The sequence below is a fragment of the Cololabis saira genome, chromosome 20 (genome assembly GCF_033807715.1).
Source record: "Cololabis saira isolate AMF1-May2022 chromosome 20, fColSai1.1, whole genome shotgun sequence".
NCBI lineage: Eukaryota > Metazoa > Chordata > Actinopteri > Beloniformes > Belonidae > Cololabis > Cololabis saira.
The window spans coordinates 33636508-33654368 of NC_084606.1; the positions used below are offsets into that span (position 1 = coordinate 33636508).

The 17861-nt window shown below is 38.0% G+C and overlaps 1 protein-coding gene across 1 annotated transcript; it reads left to right on the top strand.

Annotated features, from left to right (window-relative positions):
- The first annotated feature begins 1571 nt into the window (after positions 1-1571).
- LOC133420087 (CTD nuclear envelope phosphatase 1A) lies at positions 1572-17257 on the top strand. Its single transcript, XM_061709656.1, has 8 exons — positions 1572-2266; positions 8096-8162; positions 10758-10876; positions 10979-11050; positions 11574-11690; positions 11820-11931; positions 14840-14924; positions 15998-17257. The coding sequence occupies exons 1-8, from the start codon at positions 2162-2164 to the stop codon at positions 16056-16058; spliced, it is 738 nt and encodes a 245-aa protein (XP_061565640.1). The 5' UTR covers positions 1572-2161; the 3' UTR covers positions 16059-17257.
- The last annotated feature ends 604 nt before the right edge of the window (positions 17258-17861 follow it).

The following is a 17861-nucleotide window of genomic DNA, read 5'->3' on the forward strand; positions in this document are numbered from 1 at the left end:
CTGTGCTGAATAAAATAAATCTAAAAATTTCAACTTTTTTCTCGAAATTTTACTTCGACATTAATCTCGACATTTCGACTTTTTTCTCGAAATTTTACTTCGACATTAATCTCGACATTTTGACTTTTTTCTCGTCATTTCGACTTTTTTCTCAACATTTCTCGACCTTTTTCTCGAAGTGCATAATGAAAAAAAAATCTTCCTCCTCTAAAATATTATTTTTATTTTTCTCCTGCCTGGCGCTAATACTCTTCCGTAGATTACTTGAGTACTTTTGATTACTCTGTCACCAAGAAAGCAAAAGCTCGAATTTAGCTTCAACTGCTTCAAACATGTTATGTTTCAAAACTTCAGGCCGAAAGACACCAGACTCTGATAAAACAAACCTCACACCCCAAACCAACTGTGTTATTAATCGATTCTCTATCATGGATATTGAGACACGTGAGTCCAGCTGATGTCTGCAAAACACTTCAGCAACTCAAGAAAGGTGAACAATAATTGTTATCTGTTTGTCAATGTCATATTGAGGCTTTTGTGTAGCTTACCTTGGATTTAGGTGTGACTCAGGGCTCTTCCGTAGATTACTTGATTACTTTTGATTACTCTGTCACCATGGGTGCAGATCCTGGGGGGGACGGGGGGGACATGTCCCCCCCCAATTTCTGAAAAACATGAATTGTCCCCCCCAATAAAAATACCCTAAATGATTCAAAATTGAACAAATGTATTTTCTGACTTAAAGGTTGAATATGTAGAATATTTATTAAAAATATATTTCTAAAAAAATAATACATCCACGGTGCGTTTTGAGGTGTACAGAATGAAAGTATTGCTACTCCATACATTTTTTTTTTTAGTCTGAATTAATATTTTTAAAATTTTTGACGGGCTCAACAATTACTTTTTGTCAACAAACCCTTAAAATTATGATTTAGGAATATAACAGTTAACTAAGCAGTGACACACACTGTTGGCTGTTTAGGACAAATAAACAAGAAAGGTAAGCACATAAATGATTCCCTGTGCAGTATTTTTTGGCGAGCCTTTACCAATTTATGGCATGGTATGAGTTGCATATTGGCAAAAAATTAAAAATTAAAATCACGTTGGTGTCCCCCCCAATCCTGACATTGGATCTGCACCCCTGTCTGTCAACTTTTTTCTCAACATTTCGACTTTTTTCTCAACATTTGGACTTTTTTCTCGAAATTGTACTTCGACATTAATCTCAACATTTTGACTTTTTTCTCAACATTTCGACTTTTTTCTCGACATTTCGACTTTTTTCTCAACATTTCGACTTTTTTCTCGAAGTGCATAACGAAAAAAAATCTTCCTCCTCTAAAATTTATTTTTCTCCTGCCTGGCCCTAATACTCTTCCGTAGATTACTTGATTACTTTTGATTACTCTGTCACCAAGAAAGCAAAACCCCGAATTCAGCTTAAACTGCTCCAAACATGTTATGTTTCAAACTCCAGCCACCAGCCTCCTCCATGGAAACAGCCCCGCTCGTCCACGTAGCTGTGTGTTTTCCTTCCACGTGGACGTGCTGCGCGCCCCCGCGGCCCCGGCGCGCCCCCGCGCCGCGGAAGTGACGGCACGGCGGCGATGGCGGCGCGCAGCTCCATTCCGGCTTTCCACTGGACTACAAACTGATCTCCACCGGACCGGCTGGGCTTCGGGGGGAAACTTCTCCAGGACCGTCTCGTCTTCGGATGCCGGGCGGACCGAAGCGGCCCTGAAGCGGTGCTCGTCAGCGGAGGCTCCAGCGGGTGTTTTTGGGGCTGTTTTTGTCCTCGGTTCAAGGTGGTCACCCTGTCGAGCTAGCGGTTAGCTCCGGGGAGCTAACGTGCTAAGCTGCAGAGCTGCAGTCGTCATCCAGCGGGGTTTCTCTCCACCAAGTCTCCACCACCACAATGCTGCTCGTTTAATGCAGTTGGAGCCGCAAGTGTGCAGAGCGAGGTCCTCACACGTTTGCTCGGCCTCTGGTAAACCCAGCTGCTACTTTTGGCGGCTAAAAGACTTTAGTTTCTTTTGTTTTTTTTCTTCCTGTCTTGAACTGTGCAGCAAGTCGTGTCTGTAATCGCAGCAGCAGCAGCAGCAACTCTGCTGGAGAGCCTTTTGCCTGTGAGTTTGAGTTGCTGTGGGGTTTCAACATGCTGAAGACCCGGCAGTGTTTGCTCGGCATCCGCACTTTCCTCAGCGTCACGTCCAGATTATGGGGCTTCATCATGTACATCCTCAGGAAGCACCTGCGAACGGTGAGAAGTTTGGGCTGTTTGGCCCGTGGTTGCCCCTCGCAACAATATTGAAGTATGAAGAAATTTACATTGCCATTATTGCAGTTTCTTACACTCACATCCACCTGTACAGGTACAGGGTTGACCCTCACGGCTGCCACACAATCTACAACTTATGTTTTTAAATATTCAGTCTTTTATAGTTCAGCACCACAAACTAAGAGTTTTTCATAAACTGATTTAAATTTAAGGTGTTTAACTTATTTCTAACACAAGTTCTGTAAAACTGTCACACGTGATGATAAAGTGCACCAAATGAAAAACTAGATAAGTAATTTCTACAAATAGTGAGAAGTTTCTGTCAAAATCTTAAGACGCTTTATAGTTGATTTTGTGTATCAGGCTATAGATAGATGTAAGCACCTGCGAACGGTGAGAAGTTGGGGGCTATTTGTCCTGTTGTTGCCCTCACAAATGATTGAAGTCCTTACATTGCCATGATTGCAGTTTCTTACACTCGCATCCACCTATACAGGTACATGGTGCCACACACTCAACAAAGACACCTTGTGCCAAATTATGTTTTTAAATATTCAGTCTTTTATAGTTCAGCACCACACTGGCTAAGAGTTTTTCTAAACTGATTTAAATGTAAGGTGTTCAAGTTCTGTAAAACTGTCACACGTGATGATAAAGTGCACCACATTTTTACAAGCTGGTTAAAGTATTGAATTGAAGCTACAGCTGTCACTAGTGTTTGCATGTACTGTATATTGATCTGTAAGAAAAACTAGATAAGTAATTTCTACAAATAGTGAGAAGTTTCTGTCAAAATCTTAAGACGCTTAAGCACCTACGAACGGTGAGAAGTTTGGGGCTGTTTGGCCCGTTGTTGCCCTCACAACAATATTGAAGTCCTTAACATTGCCATGATTGCAGTTTCTTACACTCACATCCACCTATCAGAGGTGTCTTCAGTATTCACATTCATTACTCAGGTAGAAGTATAGATACTAGAGTTTAAAAATACTCCTGTAGAAGTTGAAGTATCAACTCAAGTTTTTTACTCAAGTAAAAGTATAAAAGTACTGGTTTCAAAACTACTTAAAGTATAAAAGTAAAAGTAATGTAAGGGGGAAAAAAGCCATTAAGGACAAAAGCCATTGAAAATGAATTTATCTTAGTATAATGCAAATATATTAAAGAAGCATATATGTGTACTATTGAGCATTAACATGTGTTTCAGAGAGCAGGAGATATGATGACTAGTTGCCTATAAGTATTGTAATGGTGCAAAAAGTCAAACTTCAGAGGCATGTTATCATTTATCCTAACCTTTATTGGAATGTACATCCAAGTTTAGTTGCAGGAATCTGAGGGAACGGATGTAAGAACAAAACTGGACAAGAACATCTGAAACAACCACAACCAAATTCACTCTATCCGGATGGAGCAATTTAACTGGATAGTTTTTATTTAAAGGCCGAAATGAAATAGAGTAACGAGGCTGTTTTTAAAATGTAAGGAGTAAAAATTACAGATAATTGCGTGAAAATGTAAGGAGTAAAATTAAAAAGTCGTTCTGAAAAATAATTCAGTGAAGTATAGATAACCAAAATTTCTACTTAAGTAAGGTAACTAAAAAAAGTATTTGTACTTCACACATGTACTTTGTTACTTGACACATCTGCCACCTATACAGGTACATGGTTGACTCTCACAGCTGCCACACAATCTACAAATACGCCTTGTGCCAAATTATGTTTTTAAATATTCAGTCTTTTATAGTTCAGCACCACAAACTAAGAGTTTTTCTAAACTGATTTAAATTTAAGGTGTTTAATGTATTTCTAACACAAGTTCTGTAAAACTGTCACACATGATGATAAAGTGCACCAAATGTTTACAAGCTGGTTAAAGTATTGAATTGAAGCTACTAAGTAATTTCTACAAATAGTGAGAAGTTTCTGTCAAAATCTTAAGACGCTTTATAGTTAATTTTGTGTATCAGGCTATATATAGATAGATGGATAGAGGTTGGGGGCTATTTGTCCTGTTGTTGCCCTCACAAATGATTGAAGTCCTTACATTTCCACGATTGCAGTTTCTTACACCACATCCACTCTCACAGCTGCCACGCTCCGCACAGATTACCAGTCTGCACACTAAAACTGCTCAATATTCTGCATCAACAAAGACTCATTGTGCCAAATTATGTTTTCAAATATTCAGTCTTTTATATTTCAGCACCACACTGGCTAAGAGTATTTCTAAACTTGATTTAAATTTAAGGTGTTCACGTATTTTTAACACAAGTTCTGTAAAACTGTCGCACGTGATGCTACTACAACTACTGTCATTTAGCGGACGGTTTTATCCAAAGCAACTAACATCTGAGAAAACAACACAAGCACAAAATCACATAGCACTTAAAGAGCACTAGTTGTAGTTTCAGTATTGAGGTGAAGCTACGGCTGTCACTAGTATTTGGATGTATATTGATCTGTAAGAGAAACTAGATAAGTAATTTCTACAAATAGTGAGAAGTTTCTGTCAACATTTTAAGACGGTTTATAGATGATTTTGTGTATCAGGCTTTATATAGATAGATAGGTGTAATAAAGAAGTTTCCATTGTCTATCAAAACTGTTGCAGATCAATTTAAATTTATTTTATTTCTTGCCTAATCATCAATATGATTAAATTGATTGATGGACTGATTGATTTAGCTCTTATCTCTGTTTCCGTGTGATGTGATTGTGTGACAGAATGACCCAGCCAACTGCAGTTCAAAGTCAACACCATGCAGGTCCAGTTAAACTACGCGAGTCACCTGCTCAGAAATGCAGCTACAATAAAACATGGCATTTAAACACAGTCCACCTGCTTGTAACTTAGACATACACACAGGGGCTGCACAGGGGCTGCTGGGTGTGCATATGTGGTGTAATATGAGTGAACTTCGACTCTAGCAGCGTATCAAACGAACAAAGCTTGGAGGAGTGCCCCGTGTGTTGTAATCATGTTGCTGCTCCAGGTTTGTCTGCAGTTTATCAACAATCCCTGTGAGTGAGTTGTTCAGTCCATGCTATGGCTGAAGTGAGAGGGATTATGTCAGCACAGAGAGTGCACTGTTCTCTCCCTCAGTTTCTCTCATTCTCACTCACAGTTTAGCTCTGTTGTTTACAGTCTATGATGCACTGGAAGAGTGTCATGAGCCATGGAGTGGCTTTGATATTAAGCATTGTAATGGAAGTGACACTATAGACAGCCCGGAGGAGTTTTCAGAGTGTGGTGGGGGGGGAAAATGACTTACAAAGTTTGATACAATTAGTGTACACCTATAATAACCTGTTTTATAAAACTAATAGCCCTGTTGTTACTCTCCTTTGTGAATCAGGCCCCGATGCAAAGCAACCTGATCCAAAAAGTAGGATGGATAAAGGCTTGATTAGATTATGAACATTAGAAGCTGATCATAATCCCACGGACACTACTTTGTGTACTGTCAACAAATGACGAGACGATGGTTTATTAGTCTTACTGACATCAGTGTTACATAATGGCTTTGTTCATTGTCCCGCCTGATGCTGTAATACAGGAATGGATAATCCACGGATAACTTTTAATGGTTGATTGTACCACTGAAGAGATTACTTTTATATGTTTTTGGTCTAGTTTTATTTCTATTTTATTTTGGTTATCTAAACATGTTTTTTTTTTTTTTATTAACTGGCCAAAATGTATAATCAGAACAGAAAAGAAGATTGACCAGTAACTCAAGACGGTAATGGAAAACAAAATAATTGAATTTTTTTTTTTTTTTTGGGCAGTCTCCAGTAAATTATTTCTTGTCCTCTGTTTTTAACTGAGTTGTCCTAGTTACAGATGCACAAACAACACATGACTCCTACTTATTGGTGTTACATGTAAATTTATTGATTGAAGATTTTTCATTATTACCGTTCAAGTGTTATGATAATCGAAACAAAACTATTTGATACGTTAATTATTGCTTTAGTGTAAAAGGAGAGGACTGTTTGCAGGCCAGGGTCCATCCACATTAGGCCTGTGTTGAAAAAATCGATTTTCCGATTCTAAATCGATTCTCATATTAATTCCTAAAAATCGGTTCTTATGTCTAAAGATCGATTTTTTTAATTTATTTTTTTCTTCTTTTTTTTTTAATTTTTAATTTATTTATTTTTTCCATCATTTTCGCCAGGTGAACTTTAATCCCAGTAGTCGGACACACAGTTTGTCATGACACTTCTGAAAAATGCCAGTTGCTTCATGGCAATATGTGTGCGTGGTGACAGAATAAATTAGATAAGCTAAAATGATTTGTTTACTGCATGAACTGTTGCAATTTCTTTCTGTTTTGCACTTTAAATGGATATTGAAAGGCCTGTTTGAGTTATTTATTTCTTAGTTATTTCACAATAATTATTGTGAAATTATTATTTCACTAGTTATTTTACAGTCATATAATTCAGGCAACAGCTCAAAAAAACATTTTAAATAACACTAAGCCAAATCAATATCGAACCGAATCATGATAATCGATTCTGAATATTAAGAATCGGAATCGAATCGATTCTTGACATTTGAATCGATACCCAGTCCTAATCCACATCCCCCTGGATGCTGTTTGAGCTGCAGAGCTAAGTGAGTGGGGTCTCGGTGTGGTGCCCAGCAGCTGCTGCTCTAGCAGGCTTCCCCTGAGTTCCCTCTACCAGGTAGCAGGAGAGGGAGGGAGGTCCTGGTCACAGATAAGGTACCAAGCAGCTGAGGCTCAGAGCTCAAAGTCACCCTGCAAGTCTTACTTTCAATGTTAGCCCCATGCTCTGGTGACACCCACTGACAGCTGTGAGGATAAAAATAACCCTGTGAGGAAAAGTGCAGGGTTCCTGGGCAAGAGCGCCACTCGGAACGATCCTTGTAGTCATTCTGGTCGGAGCAGAGGGAAAAAATTACTTCAGAGGACCTGCAGGGTGGATAAAATCAACTTCAATTCATTATTTTAACAGTTACAACAACTGGTTTGTTGTTTCATCTGGTCATAATCAAAATCATGTTTTTTTTTGCTCAACATTAAAATCACCTTTTAAGACACTTTAACTTATTGAACCGCTGCCTTTCACCAGAAGACAGCTGAGATAGGTTCCAGTAGACCATGACCCTGAATAACATATATGGATAATGGGTTGGTGGGTTATTCACTGACTTTTGAAGCACGTTGCATTTGTCAAACTTCACACAAAAATTTAGAAATTTCCATTGTAATTTAAAATTGTGGATTAAAAACCTTAGACTACATGGAAACAAGTCAGACCTGCTGTTGAAATAATCCCTCCGAATGTGTTTGACGAGGAACACCAGCATGACCTCGATATTACTCGGGAATCACTCACCAAGTGGAGTCTATACCTGAACTGCACATGTTCACAAAAACAGAAGACAGAATATGTGGCAAAACATTTTCTCATTTTCGGTCATTTTGATCACTCGGAGCCAAAATTAAATAGTGATTGAAATTCAATTAATTGTACAACCACACTGACTGCAGTTATGTTTAAGTGGTGAAATAATTTCTAATTTTGTGTGTACATGGCATAAAATTACACATTTTTATGACAAAGGGTTAGATATGTTAAAACACCGTTACTCCATTGCAAATGAAGAAGACACGTTTACTTCTAGGTAGCAAATAGAGATCAGAGGCTTTTGTGGACTTCTCACTTATCTCCTTTTAGCGTTACCTCATCCTGGATTGCTATTCTCAATATGTTGTATTGTTGCTCTTGTCTTGTGTGGACAGTCCATCTCACTTTCCCTGTCCATTTTCAGATAATCCAGTATCAGACGGTGCGATACGACACCTTGCCCCTGTCACCCATCTCCAGAAACAGACTCAGTGAGTATACAATTGTCTCCATGCTATGACACCTCCGTCAGGGCTGCTTTGTAAACCTGTTAAAAATTGCTATCATAATTGTGAAAATGTGTAATGACCCTCTTATGACCCTATTTTCATTATCCTTTATGTGCAATTGAGACACTTTAGTTTTGGTTGCATAGGTCAAAATGTAGAAATAAAAAAAACTTAAATTAGTTTGTGGAGGAGGAAGTGTTTGTGCTTAAAGGAAATTATTTCATAAACGGCAGCCCACGTTTCTGCACAAATACGTTTCCATGAGCTTTACCACTTCCTTACCTCAAAAGTGTATGACCACCACAGATCAGACAGACTTCTTAGATTCATAATCTTGGCTACCATCTCCTCACAAAGGCAGCCAGATCAACTGCCTCAGACTCATGTTTGTGTTGACTTGGCTTTATACTGTTAAGATGGATAAGATGACTGTACAAACCGCAGTTATGCTGCTTTGTTTAGTTTTTTTTTTTTTTGTATTTTCAATAGATCAGCTGTGTTTTGAGTGGTTATTTGTGTCTTTTGGACTTTTGTTTAGTGCGCACCAACAGAGAATAATATTTATCACAAGGCTCCAGCCCTGTTCCTCAGAAGGACAGCGAGTCCACATTCTTACATCATTACAACAGAAAGACAATAATTTTGAGGAACAAGAATGAGTTTGAGTTTATTGTACCTGAATTTCCCCTAGACAACAGAAGCACTTTAAAGGAAATGTTGGCGTATTGCAGAACTATAAATGCCCTGAGTGAAATTAGAGGAGGGCCTGTTAACTACACAAATTATATGTATGACTCAACCCCAATTCTGAGAGTTACATTTCTTGACCCACTGATGGGTACATTGCCGTATTTGAGTATAAAGTATAAGTTCAGGTAGATGCCAGAGCCCCTTTTTAAAATTGTGGCATTTTGACCAAAAAAAATAATTTAAAAGTAAATATTTTTGACTTGAATTAGAGTGTGACCAGAGAGCCTCATGGAGAGAAAATCCAAATGTTATAGACACCACGTTTCTGCCTGCGTGCGTGCGTGCGTGTGTTTGTGTGTTCGCATATTCTGAATGAAATTCCCTTCCAAGGATTTTGTTTAATTTTTACCTGATTATCCTCTCCCTCCACTGACCTCGGCTGGGGATCCAGCTCCAGTCTGCACTGGATGAACGATTCTTTTACATGCTCATAGCTGCAATGCAGATACTTCTTTTGGTACCATGTGCAGGGAATTAAAGCAACGCTGTCAAAAATACTTTACAAGTCTCCGGGTCACGTGGTCGTCAAATGCACATCCCGTCAAAGTCGATTTAAAACATTGTTTTGTCTTGTTTTATAAATAATTCCTTTTTTATGTTGACTATAAAACATGTTTCTATCCAGTTCTCCCTCATGACAAAGACAGTTTAGATTGTTCTGGATCAGATTTAATTTTCTTATGGATCTCACTGACTTTACATGCATTTAAAGTGTATCAATCACAACAGCGCAGCTAGGTTTAAGAATCCGTCATTACATAATAATACATCCTAGAATGTAATATAAACTCAATTTAAATTAAATTGGCATCTAGTAACCCCTGGAGGTTTTAGGGGATTTCAAGAATCCCTAAACATCTGTTGATTATTAAACTACAAACCCCATGATGAGAAAACCTTTTGCTTCAGAGCTACAGTAATGTCCTAATATTGGCAAAAGCATTACTATGTTTAAAATAAGTTGCTATTGTTTGAAAATAAGGCAGTAAAAAAGAAAGAATGGAGAGTACAGACACAGATTACAGCTGTTTTCAGAAACGTTGTTGCTCAGAGGGTACACCTGTAACCCTGGAGGTTAAGCTTATTCAACATGGTTCAACATTTAACCTTGTTTGGTTTCTTGCTTGGACACTCCCTTTTTTTCTCCATCTATCATTACTTTCTTGAGTCTCTTAGTCGTGTCTACAATGCCATCCATTGTTGCTCTGTCAGTTAATTTTATCACTGTTGATGTGTGATACAGTAATGCTTGAAAGAGATGCCTGGGAAGATACTTGAGTGGTTCTTGCTGACAATAAAGATGGGAGACCCCCAGAGCTACACAATGCGCTCTCTAAAAGAAATCCAATATTTCTTTTAATTAAAATCCAAATGGATATTTCAACATTAGTAAAGTAATTTGTGCTGCTTTAATTAACAGGATGCACCTAAATCACACTTAAAGGGCAACATATTTAAAGGGACCTTTATGTATTGTTTTCTCCTTGAAAATGCATCCAGCACTGCTGTAGTACATCCAAAATAATGTTTGACATTGTTTTCCTGGCAAAGGAAAGACCATCTCTTAAAAGGACATTATCTGGATGGCTGCTCGTTGCCTTGTAATCTCAATATTGGCAACATTGGTGGCATCACAGAGGTGCAAGTTATTTTTTACAAATGCTAGTTTTTGAACTGTGACACTGATTGAAAAAACTTGCAAAAAAAAAAAGGAAAAACTTGCAATACGCTTTTAATATCTTATATAATATGATCCCATGCTCATGTTCACCTACACAAATGCCCCGCCCAATGTTTTACAAGTGTCCTTATTGTCCAACAATCCAGATGCAGTGAAGAGGAAAATTCTGGTTCTGGACCTGGACGAGACGTTGATCCACTCTCACCATGACGGGGTCCTACGACCCACAGTGAGACCTGGCACGCCGCCAGACTTTATCCTTAAAGTAAGAAGATTATACTGAATATGTATCATTAAACAAGCACATTCAAGCGTAAACCCTTTGTGTCTATATTAACTGGGTTGTTCTGGTCACCTTCACACGCAGGTTGTCATCGATAAGCATCCAGTCAGATTCTTTGTACATAAAAGGCCACACGTTGACTTCTTTTTAGAAGTGGTGAGTTTCAATTTTCTCTGTTACGATCATTCTTACTGTAACATAGTTAGAATTGTAAAGCACTCAAACATCAATGTATTACATACAGGACTGTCTCAGAAAATTAGAATATTGTGATAAAGTCCTTTATTTTCTGTAATGCAAAAATGTCATACATTCTGGATTCATTACAAATCAACTGAAATATTGCAAGCCTTTTATTATTTTAATATTGCTGATCATGGTTTACAGCTTAAGAAAACTCAAATATCCTATCTCAAAAAATTAGAATATTCTGGGAATCTTAATCTGTAAACTATAATCAGCAATATTAAAATAATAAAAGGCTTGCAATATTTCAGTTGATTTGTAATGAATCCAGAATGTATGACATTAATTGCATTACAGAAAATAAAGAACTTCATCACAATATTCTAATTTTCTGAGACAGTCCTGTAGAACTGTTACCGTGTAGGATGATAAACCAATATTGGTTTTGTATAAGGCGCCGTCATGTGCTCCCTAAATGCTGTCACGTACACAGGTGAGCCAGTGGTATGAGCTGGTAGTTTTCACGGCCAGTATGGAGATCTATGGCTCAGCAGTTGCAGATAAACTGGACAACAACAGGAACATCCTGAAACGCAGATACTACAGACAGGTACTGCCCTACCCTGCTTATCTATGTGTGAATATTTATAATATTTGAGGCAGTGAAATGTTTTATCCTCTGTCTTTTGTGGTTGTTCTGTTTGTGGTATTGACTTCAATGATTTCTGTCTCTTGCCAGCACTGTACATTGGATCTAGGTAGTTATATTAAAGACCTGTCTGTAGTACACGATGACCTGTCCAGTATTGTTATCCTGGACAACTCACCTGGTGCTTATCGTAGCCATCCAGGTAAACCCTTAATTCTCCCTTGTCCGTTCATGTTGTACACTCATGTCCAGAGAAAATACAGGCTACATGAGTTTTATATTTCTCTAAAAGTGTGACCTAATAGGGTGATTATTGTATTAAATTCAATTTAGAGTTGTCATGGTTATTAGTGTATGAAAAAGAAAGTACGCACCATCCTATTTAAGGATTTGTCCATCAGGACATAAGAAACAAGAGAAAACATCTGGTTTTTGTTAGATCTTACAATCAGGTAAATGCAGCCTCTGACATCATTCGTTCAATAACAAACTAAGCCAAAAATCATAAGCGTTTAACTGCTACTTAACAGCGTAAGTAGCAGCCGTGGGCTGTTATGTTATTCATCAATTGCACTTGATCAATTCATTTGTAATGATGTGATCACCTCTAAAAAAGCAGAAGTGTTGGCGCTCCGTTGATCTGGAACATTCAAGTGTGTGTTTAACATGAGGAGGAAAGACTATCTTAGAGAAGCAGTCAGCCGTCTGCTTTTTAAACATACACTGAGGAAAGGTGGAAAGCAAAATCCACTGCTTCCATTCACTACTATGATGTTTATCATATTAATAGGACATTGATGTGGTGATGGCTCAATACATGTTAATGGGTCAATGACGAATAAGGATTTTCAACAGGTCAATTTTAAAATAATTAAAAAAAAGAATATCTATTGCAGTAGGTCAAACATTAAGAAAGTTGTGTACAAATACATTCATATAAAAATTTTAAATTAAGTGATTTCAGAGTTTTTTGTCAAGATGAATTGGCACTAGCCTTAAAAAAAGTAATGTGGTGCAACCATGATTCATATTAAAATAAATTAATTTCCTTAACATCTTGACATCTTTTTTTTTTACAAGTTTCCAGTATTATACAAAAATGGTTGTTTTTTTTAATGATATTTCATAAAATGGACATCAGTCAAAATATAAATGCAAATGTGTTGCAATCTTACACACTACAAGACACTTCAGAAACCATGCCAGATAGGGCAGAAGATTGATTTAAATACATTTAGAGTGATTTCAAAAAAGTTTTCAAAACAAGAGTCATGGTCGGACCACATGACATTTTGACGCTTAAAACAACAACAAAATCCCAAATAACTAGTATTTTTTTGTAAAATTAAAGTGAGTCCATATGTGGGACAGGTAGTTCATATATATATATATATGGTATTTTTTATCCATTTAAACCTTTTTTGAATTGAAAAAAAATCTGTTTTTCAGAAAATATAGGTGTCACGTCATTGACCCTAATATGATAAATCTCTGACTGTAATGATTAGAGATTAGAGTGATATGCTTGATTTGATTTACTGTCCTTTGGGCTCTGTCACTTTGACAGGCCAAGTGTTAATTAAGACACTATTCATGTCAGCCCAAAGGAACTCTAGGCGTGAGTGCGGTCCACTTGGATCAGTGAACGCAACCACACTCAGCTGTACCGAGACATCTCTGACAAGGTGGTCTCAGCACGGCTTATTGGTGAACTCTGATGCACTCAGTTTGTGGTGTGAACGCTCCACAACCTCGACTACACCCCACAACAGGGTGTACTCTACATGTTTGAGCTAAAAAAAACCTTCCTTAGACAGCTGAGAAGTGAAGGAAGTAACGCTAGCTGTCATAGACAAACACCACCCAGCCAAAGTCACGCTTCTTTTCCAAACTGTTCAGTCTGCCAAGAATGGTACCAAAAAACTGACCAATGACAGCACTGACTGTCGTTTCATGGCTCCTGGTGCTGCATGAAAATGATATGATGAACACAAACTAACTCCCAAAATTAAGGAGTGTAATCTATGTTAAAATGAGCAAAGTGTGCAGAACTTTAACACAAACACAGCATATTAGCTCTGACACTTCCTATCAGCTGTCAAGTACAGTGATGATGGTTGAGGAGTCGCACTTTGTACTCATTACGTCATCCATGAACTGTCTGTTGGCCAAACCCAGTCAAGCGACTGCCGCTGGTCCCTGCAGACTTCCACTCTGGTCCTGAATGATCCATATATTGAATGAAGTTGAGACATGTAGCAAGACAACAATCCCAAACACACCAGCAAGTCCACAACACTCTGGCTGAAAAAAGAGAATCAATGTGTTTTCTTTTTTTTAAAGTCTTGTCAAAGTCCAGGTGCAGTGGGAAAGGTCTAAGAGGACCTTAAGAGAGCTGTGCATAAACAGATGCCTGCAAACCTTAATGAAGTGAAGCAACATTATGAAAAAGTAGGACAAGTAATTGCTGCTAAACATGATTCTACACGTCATTTAGTCATATGATGTACCTAGTTTTTACAAACAAGCTTCTTTATTTTTTACTTGGCATTTGTGGAAGTTTGTGAAAAATCTGTGTAAAATTATAATTTCCAAATTGTTTGGAAATGGCTTTTAAATCCAGGCCAGGTTAATATAGTTTGTTTTTTTGGAGGGGGTGGGGTTAACACACACTTGAATCCAGGAAACTACAAAAACGCACTGCTTCTTTATTTCTGCTCTATTTTATATTAAAATGACAATAATGTTAGGTCATGTATTGTTTTATCTGTGGTTGCGTTCACCTAATTTTAACACCTGGTAAGCTCAAGATGATTTTGTCGTCATTGGAAAATATCAAAAGTGACAGAGGGTTACTTCCTTTTACATATGACCATTTCTACTGTATTTATATAGTGTGTGTATACAATGTATATGAAGCTTTGCCTTATTGCAAAGCAATGTTGTTATAAAAAGGAGTACATATAGGTCAACAGGATGTTTTTACCACAAGGCTGGGGTTGTAAATGCTGACTGCTCTCCTTTGGTTAGTCTCTAGAGAGAAGCGTAAAATCACAACTACAACCATTTCACTGGCATGATTTCTGGTGTTTTTTTGTTTTTCACTCCAGATAATGCAATACCCATCAAGTCTTGGTTCAGCGACCCTAGTGACACAGCACTTCTTAACTTGTTGCCTATGCTGGATGCACTAAGGTAAGAGCTGTTATAAAGTGGCACAAATATTATGCACACACACTCTTCACTCACTTTTTTTTTTTTTCACTAATGGATGTTGAATGCACACTTTCTGAATCAAACATATCTGTGGTAATTTAAATATCTAAGGTCACATGCATATCTGACTTGCGTATTTCAAGTTGTCGGTATATTTTAACACCTACCACATTTTTCTGTGGACACTTCGTTGACCTTGCCCTGAGTAACAAGAAACTCCAAAGGTGTTGCATTATTCTTCAGTAATAAACTGCGTGGCATTCCTGCTGCAAATACAAAAATGTTACTTCAGGCTTTCCACTTGTTTACTAACAATGACTGCGTTTCCATGCATCAATAACCCTTTTAAACCCGAATATTGGCAATAACCCGAATTTGCACGGCCATGTAAACACCAATAACCCCTTTGAATAACCCGAATTTGCTGCTATTCCGGTTTTTAAAAACCCGAATATGACCCCTGGGTTACTCCTTTTAAAACCCAAATATTGGGTCATGTAAACACCAAACAGAATATCTCCATCAAACGGAACATGAATTTGTTTTCTGAGCAGGCTCTGTTCGCAAGGAATCCTGGTCTTTTGAGTCCAGGAAGTTCTTATAAACACGGAGAAACGCAAGACCACGCCACACTTTTGGAGTGAGGAGGAGACTAATCATTTTACAAATGTAATGAAGGATATGAACATTTCTGCATTTGTAGACTGTAGAAAGTACGGGGATAGCGAGTTTTAAAAGAAAGGTGAGCGAAAAGTTGCGCGAAGCAGCATTTGTTTTGAATTTGGATACAGGAAGAAGAAGCAGAAATGATGGGAATTGCGTCATCACGTTCTCCGCGCGTCGCTGGTTTGATCCAGATATCCCAAATGATTAATTACCATGTAAACAGAATATTCCGAATGTTTCAGTAACCGGAATATTAGCAATAACCCGAATTTTGACTGCATGTAAACGTAGTCATTGTCTTCCTAAATATTCCCGAACCATTATTTTAATGACCAAGACTGTACAACTTGCAAGTAGTTGAACTGAGTTGTCTCTCTGTCCCGCAGGTTCACTGCTGATGTCCGCTCCGTCCTCAGTCGAAACCTCCACCAGCATCGGCTCTGGTGATTGGCTGAATCAAGAGGGTTGGGTGTTGTTGACCCGCCTCTTCCTCTCTGCTGGCCTCCATCCTGCCTTCCATTCCCACTCAGACGACCCGCCAGCCCTCTCTGAGCCTCTCAGATGTCTCCCGAGGAGAAGAGGGTTGGGGCGACCGCCTAACTTGGGATGATCAGTGCAAGGATCACCAGAACCCAAAAACTACTGGGGAGGGAGTGGGAGCCAGCTTGTTTTTTTGTTTTGTTTTTTTTCCTTCTTGATTCTTTATTTGTATTTTTTTTTTCCAAAACAAAATGGAGTCTCTGCCTTATAGCTCCTGATACTGACTGTGTGCATATGGAGGTAAGCTTGTGAATGTGAGTTGGAGTATGCTTGACGTTAGTCATTTTTAAACTTTTTTGAAAATTGGGAGTGAGAAAAAGGAACAACGAAAGCAACAAAGACGATTGAATATCAATATTTCTTCCTTTTCTCCATCATCATTGCACTTCAGCCTGACAACTCAATTTACTGTCCAGCCCTCTCAAAAGCAAATGAGTTGGGAAAACGGAAACCTACCCCTTTTTTCTTTTTTTCAAACATTTTATCTCGGCAGTAATTCGTTTATTCCTCAAGGTACTTTTTTTTTTTCCTCCCCAGCAAGAATGGACTGATTTATATAATGTAATTAACGGATCTTTGCTTGCAAAAAACCATCCAGATGCATCTTTTTTTCCCCGGCCATAACTGTCAGTGTTTTTCCCAAAACTTGCCATGGGACTCGGTGATAAGGACTTAAAAGTTGTGAGAGAAAAGAATGGCTTGTAACAGTACATGGACTGCCATGCCGCCTTTCCATATCTGATTGTTTCTCTGAATCCATGATATATGATGAAATGAATTTCACACACCGTGACATTTTGCGCTCTCCCTTTGCCATTTGATGCCCTCCTGATTTAATCTAATAGGAATTGCACTTATTTTTTTTTCCCTCTGTTTTTTGTTGCAGTTTGTTTTCAGTTTGACTCAAATTTGCAACCTTGCCTGTTTTTTTTTCTTTCTTTTTTCTGTTTTTTTTTATTCCATTCCCCTGACTGTGTGGGTTCAACTATAAGACCCCTATCTTTAAATGCCTTCTGAACAATGTCAGTCTCGTCAAGGCTCACAGCGGCTTCTTATCAGCTCTGTCTCCATGTCTGTGTTACTAATAAAACACTTGTCAGTATCAACCAGTCACTCTTCAGTATTTTTCTTTTAATTCTTATAATCCTGCAGTGTTTTCCTCATATTTGGGCCTTAATGCTTCGTTGCTTCGACTACCAGCTAACAGCTACTGTAGGATAAGGAGCCAGAATTCAGTTCGATTTTGCTGCCACCATGTGGTAGAACAGGAAACTGCACCGGCCTGTCCAGTTTTCTTTCTTTTCTTATTTTTTTAAGGCTTTTCCAAACTCCACTGGCCTTGGAGGCAAAGCCAATGGTTGAAGTTAGGGTTATTCTTGTATGGTTTCAGATTACAAGTAACAGTAAGTTTTTTTTCTTAAAAATGGGTGTTCCAGTTGATGGTTCTATTTTATTTTATTTTTTTGAATGTAAATGACCTCATATGAGTCAATTTTATAGGAATGTTGCACATTTCAGTAATCACACAGACTTGATCAACATAAGTTTTCTGTTTGTAAGGCTGAATTTTAAATTATTTGTTTTAAGTTGCTAGGTTTTTTGAGCATTTTCAGCAGAGCTAGTTTAATCTCATGCAAAAAGTAGATGATTGTCTATCACATTTTATAGTCTGTAATGTGATGCTGCTCCTCTGGAAGAAACCGGTAAGCT

What these genes read in the sequence shown, in the direction of transcription:
- LOC133420087 (XM_061709656.1), top strand. Translation starts at nt 2,162, where the DNA reads ATGCTGAAGACCCGGCAGTGTTTGCTCGGCATCCGCACTTTCCTCAGC. An exon ending in CATCTCCAGAAACAGACTCA is followed by an intron (nt 8,163 to 10,757) that starts GTGAGTATACAA and finishes CCAACAATCCAG; the next exon opens with ATGCAGTGAAGAGGAAAATT. An exon ending in CGCCAGACTTTATCCTTAAA is followed by an intron (nt 10,877 to 10,978) that starts GTAAGAAGATTA and finishes CTTCACACGCAG; the next exon opens with GTTGTCATCGATAAGCATCC.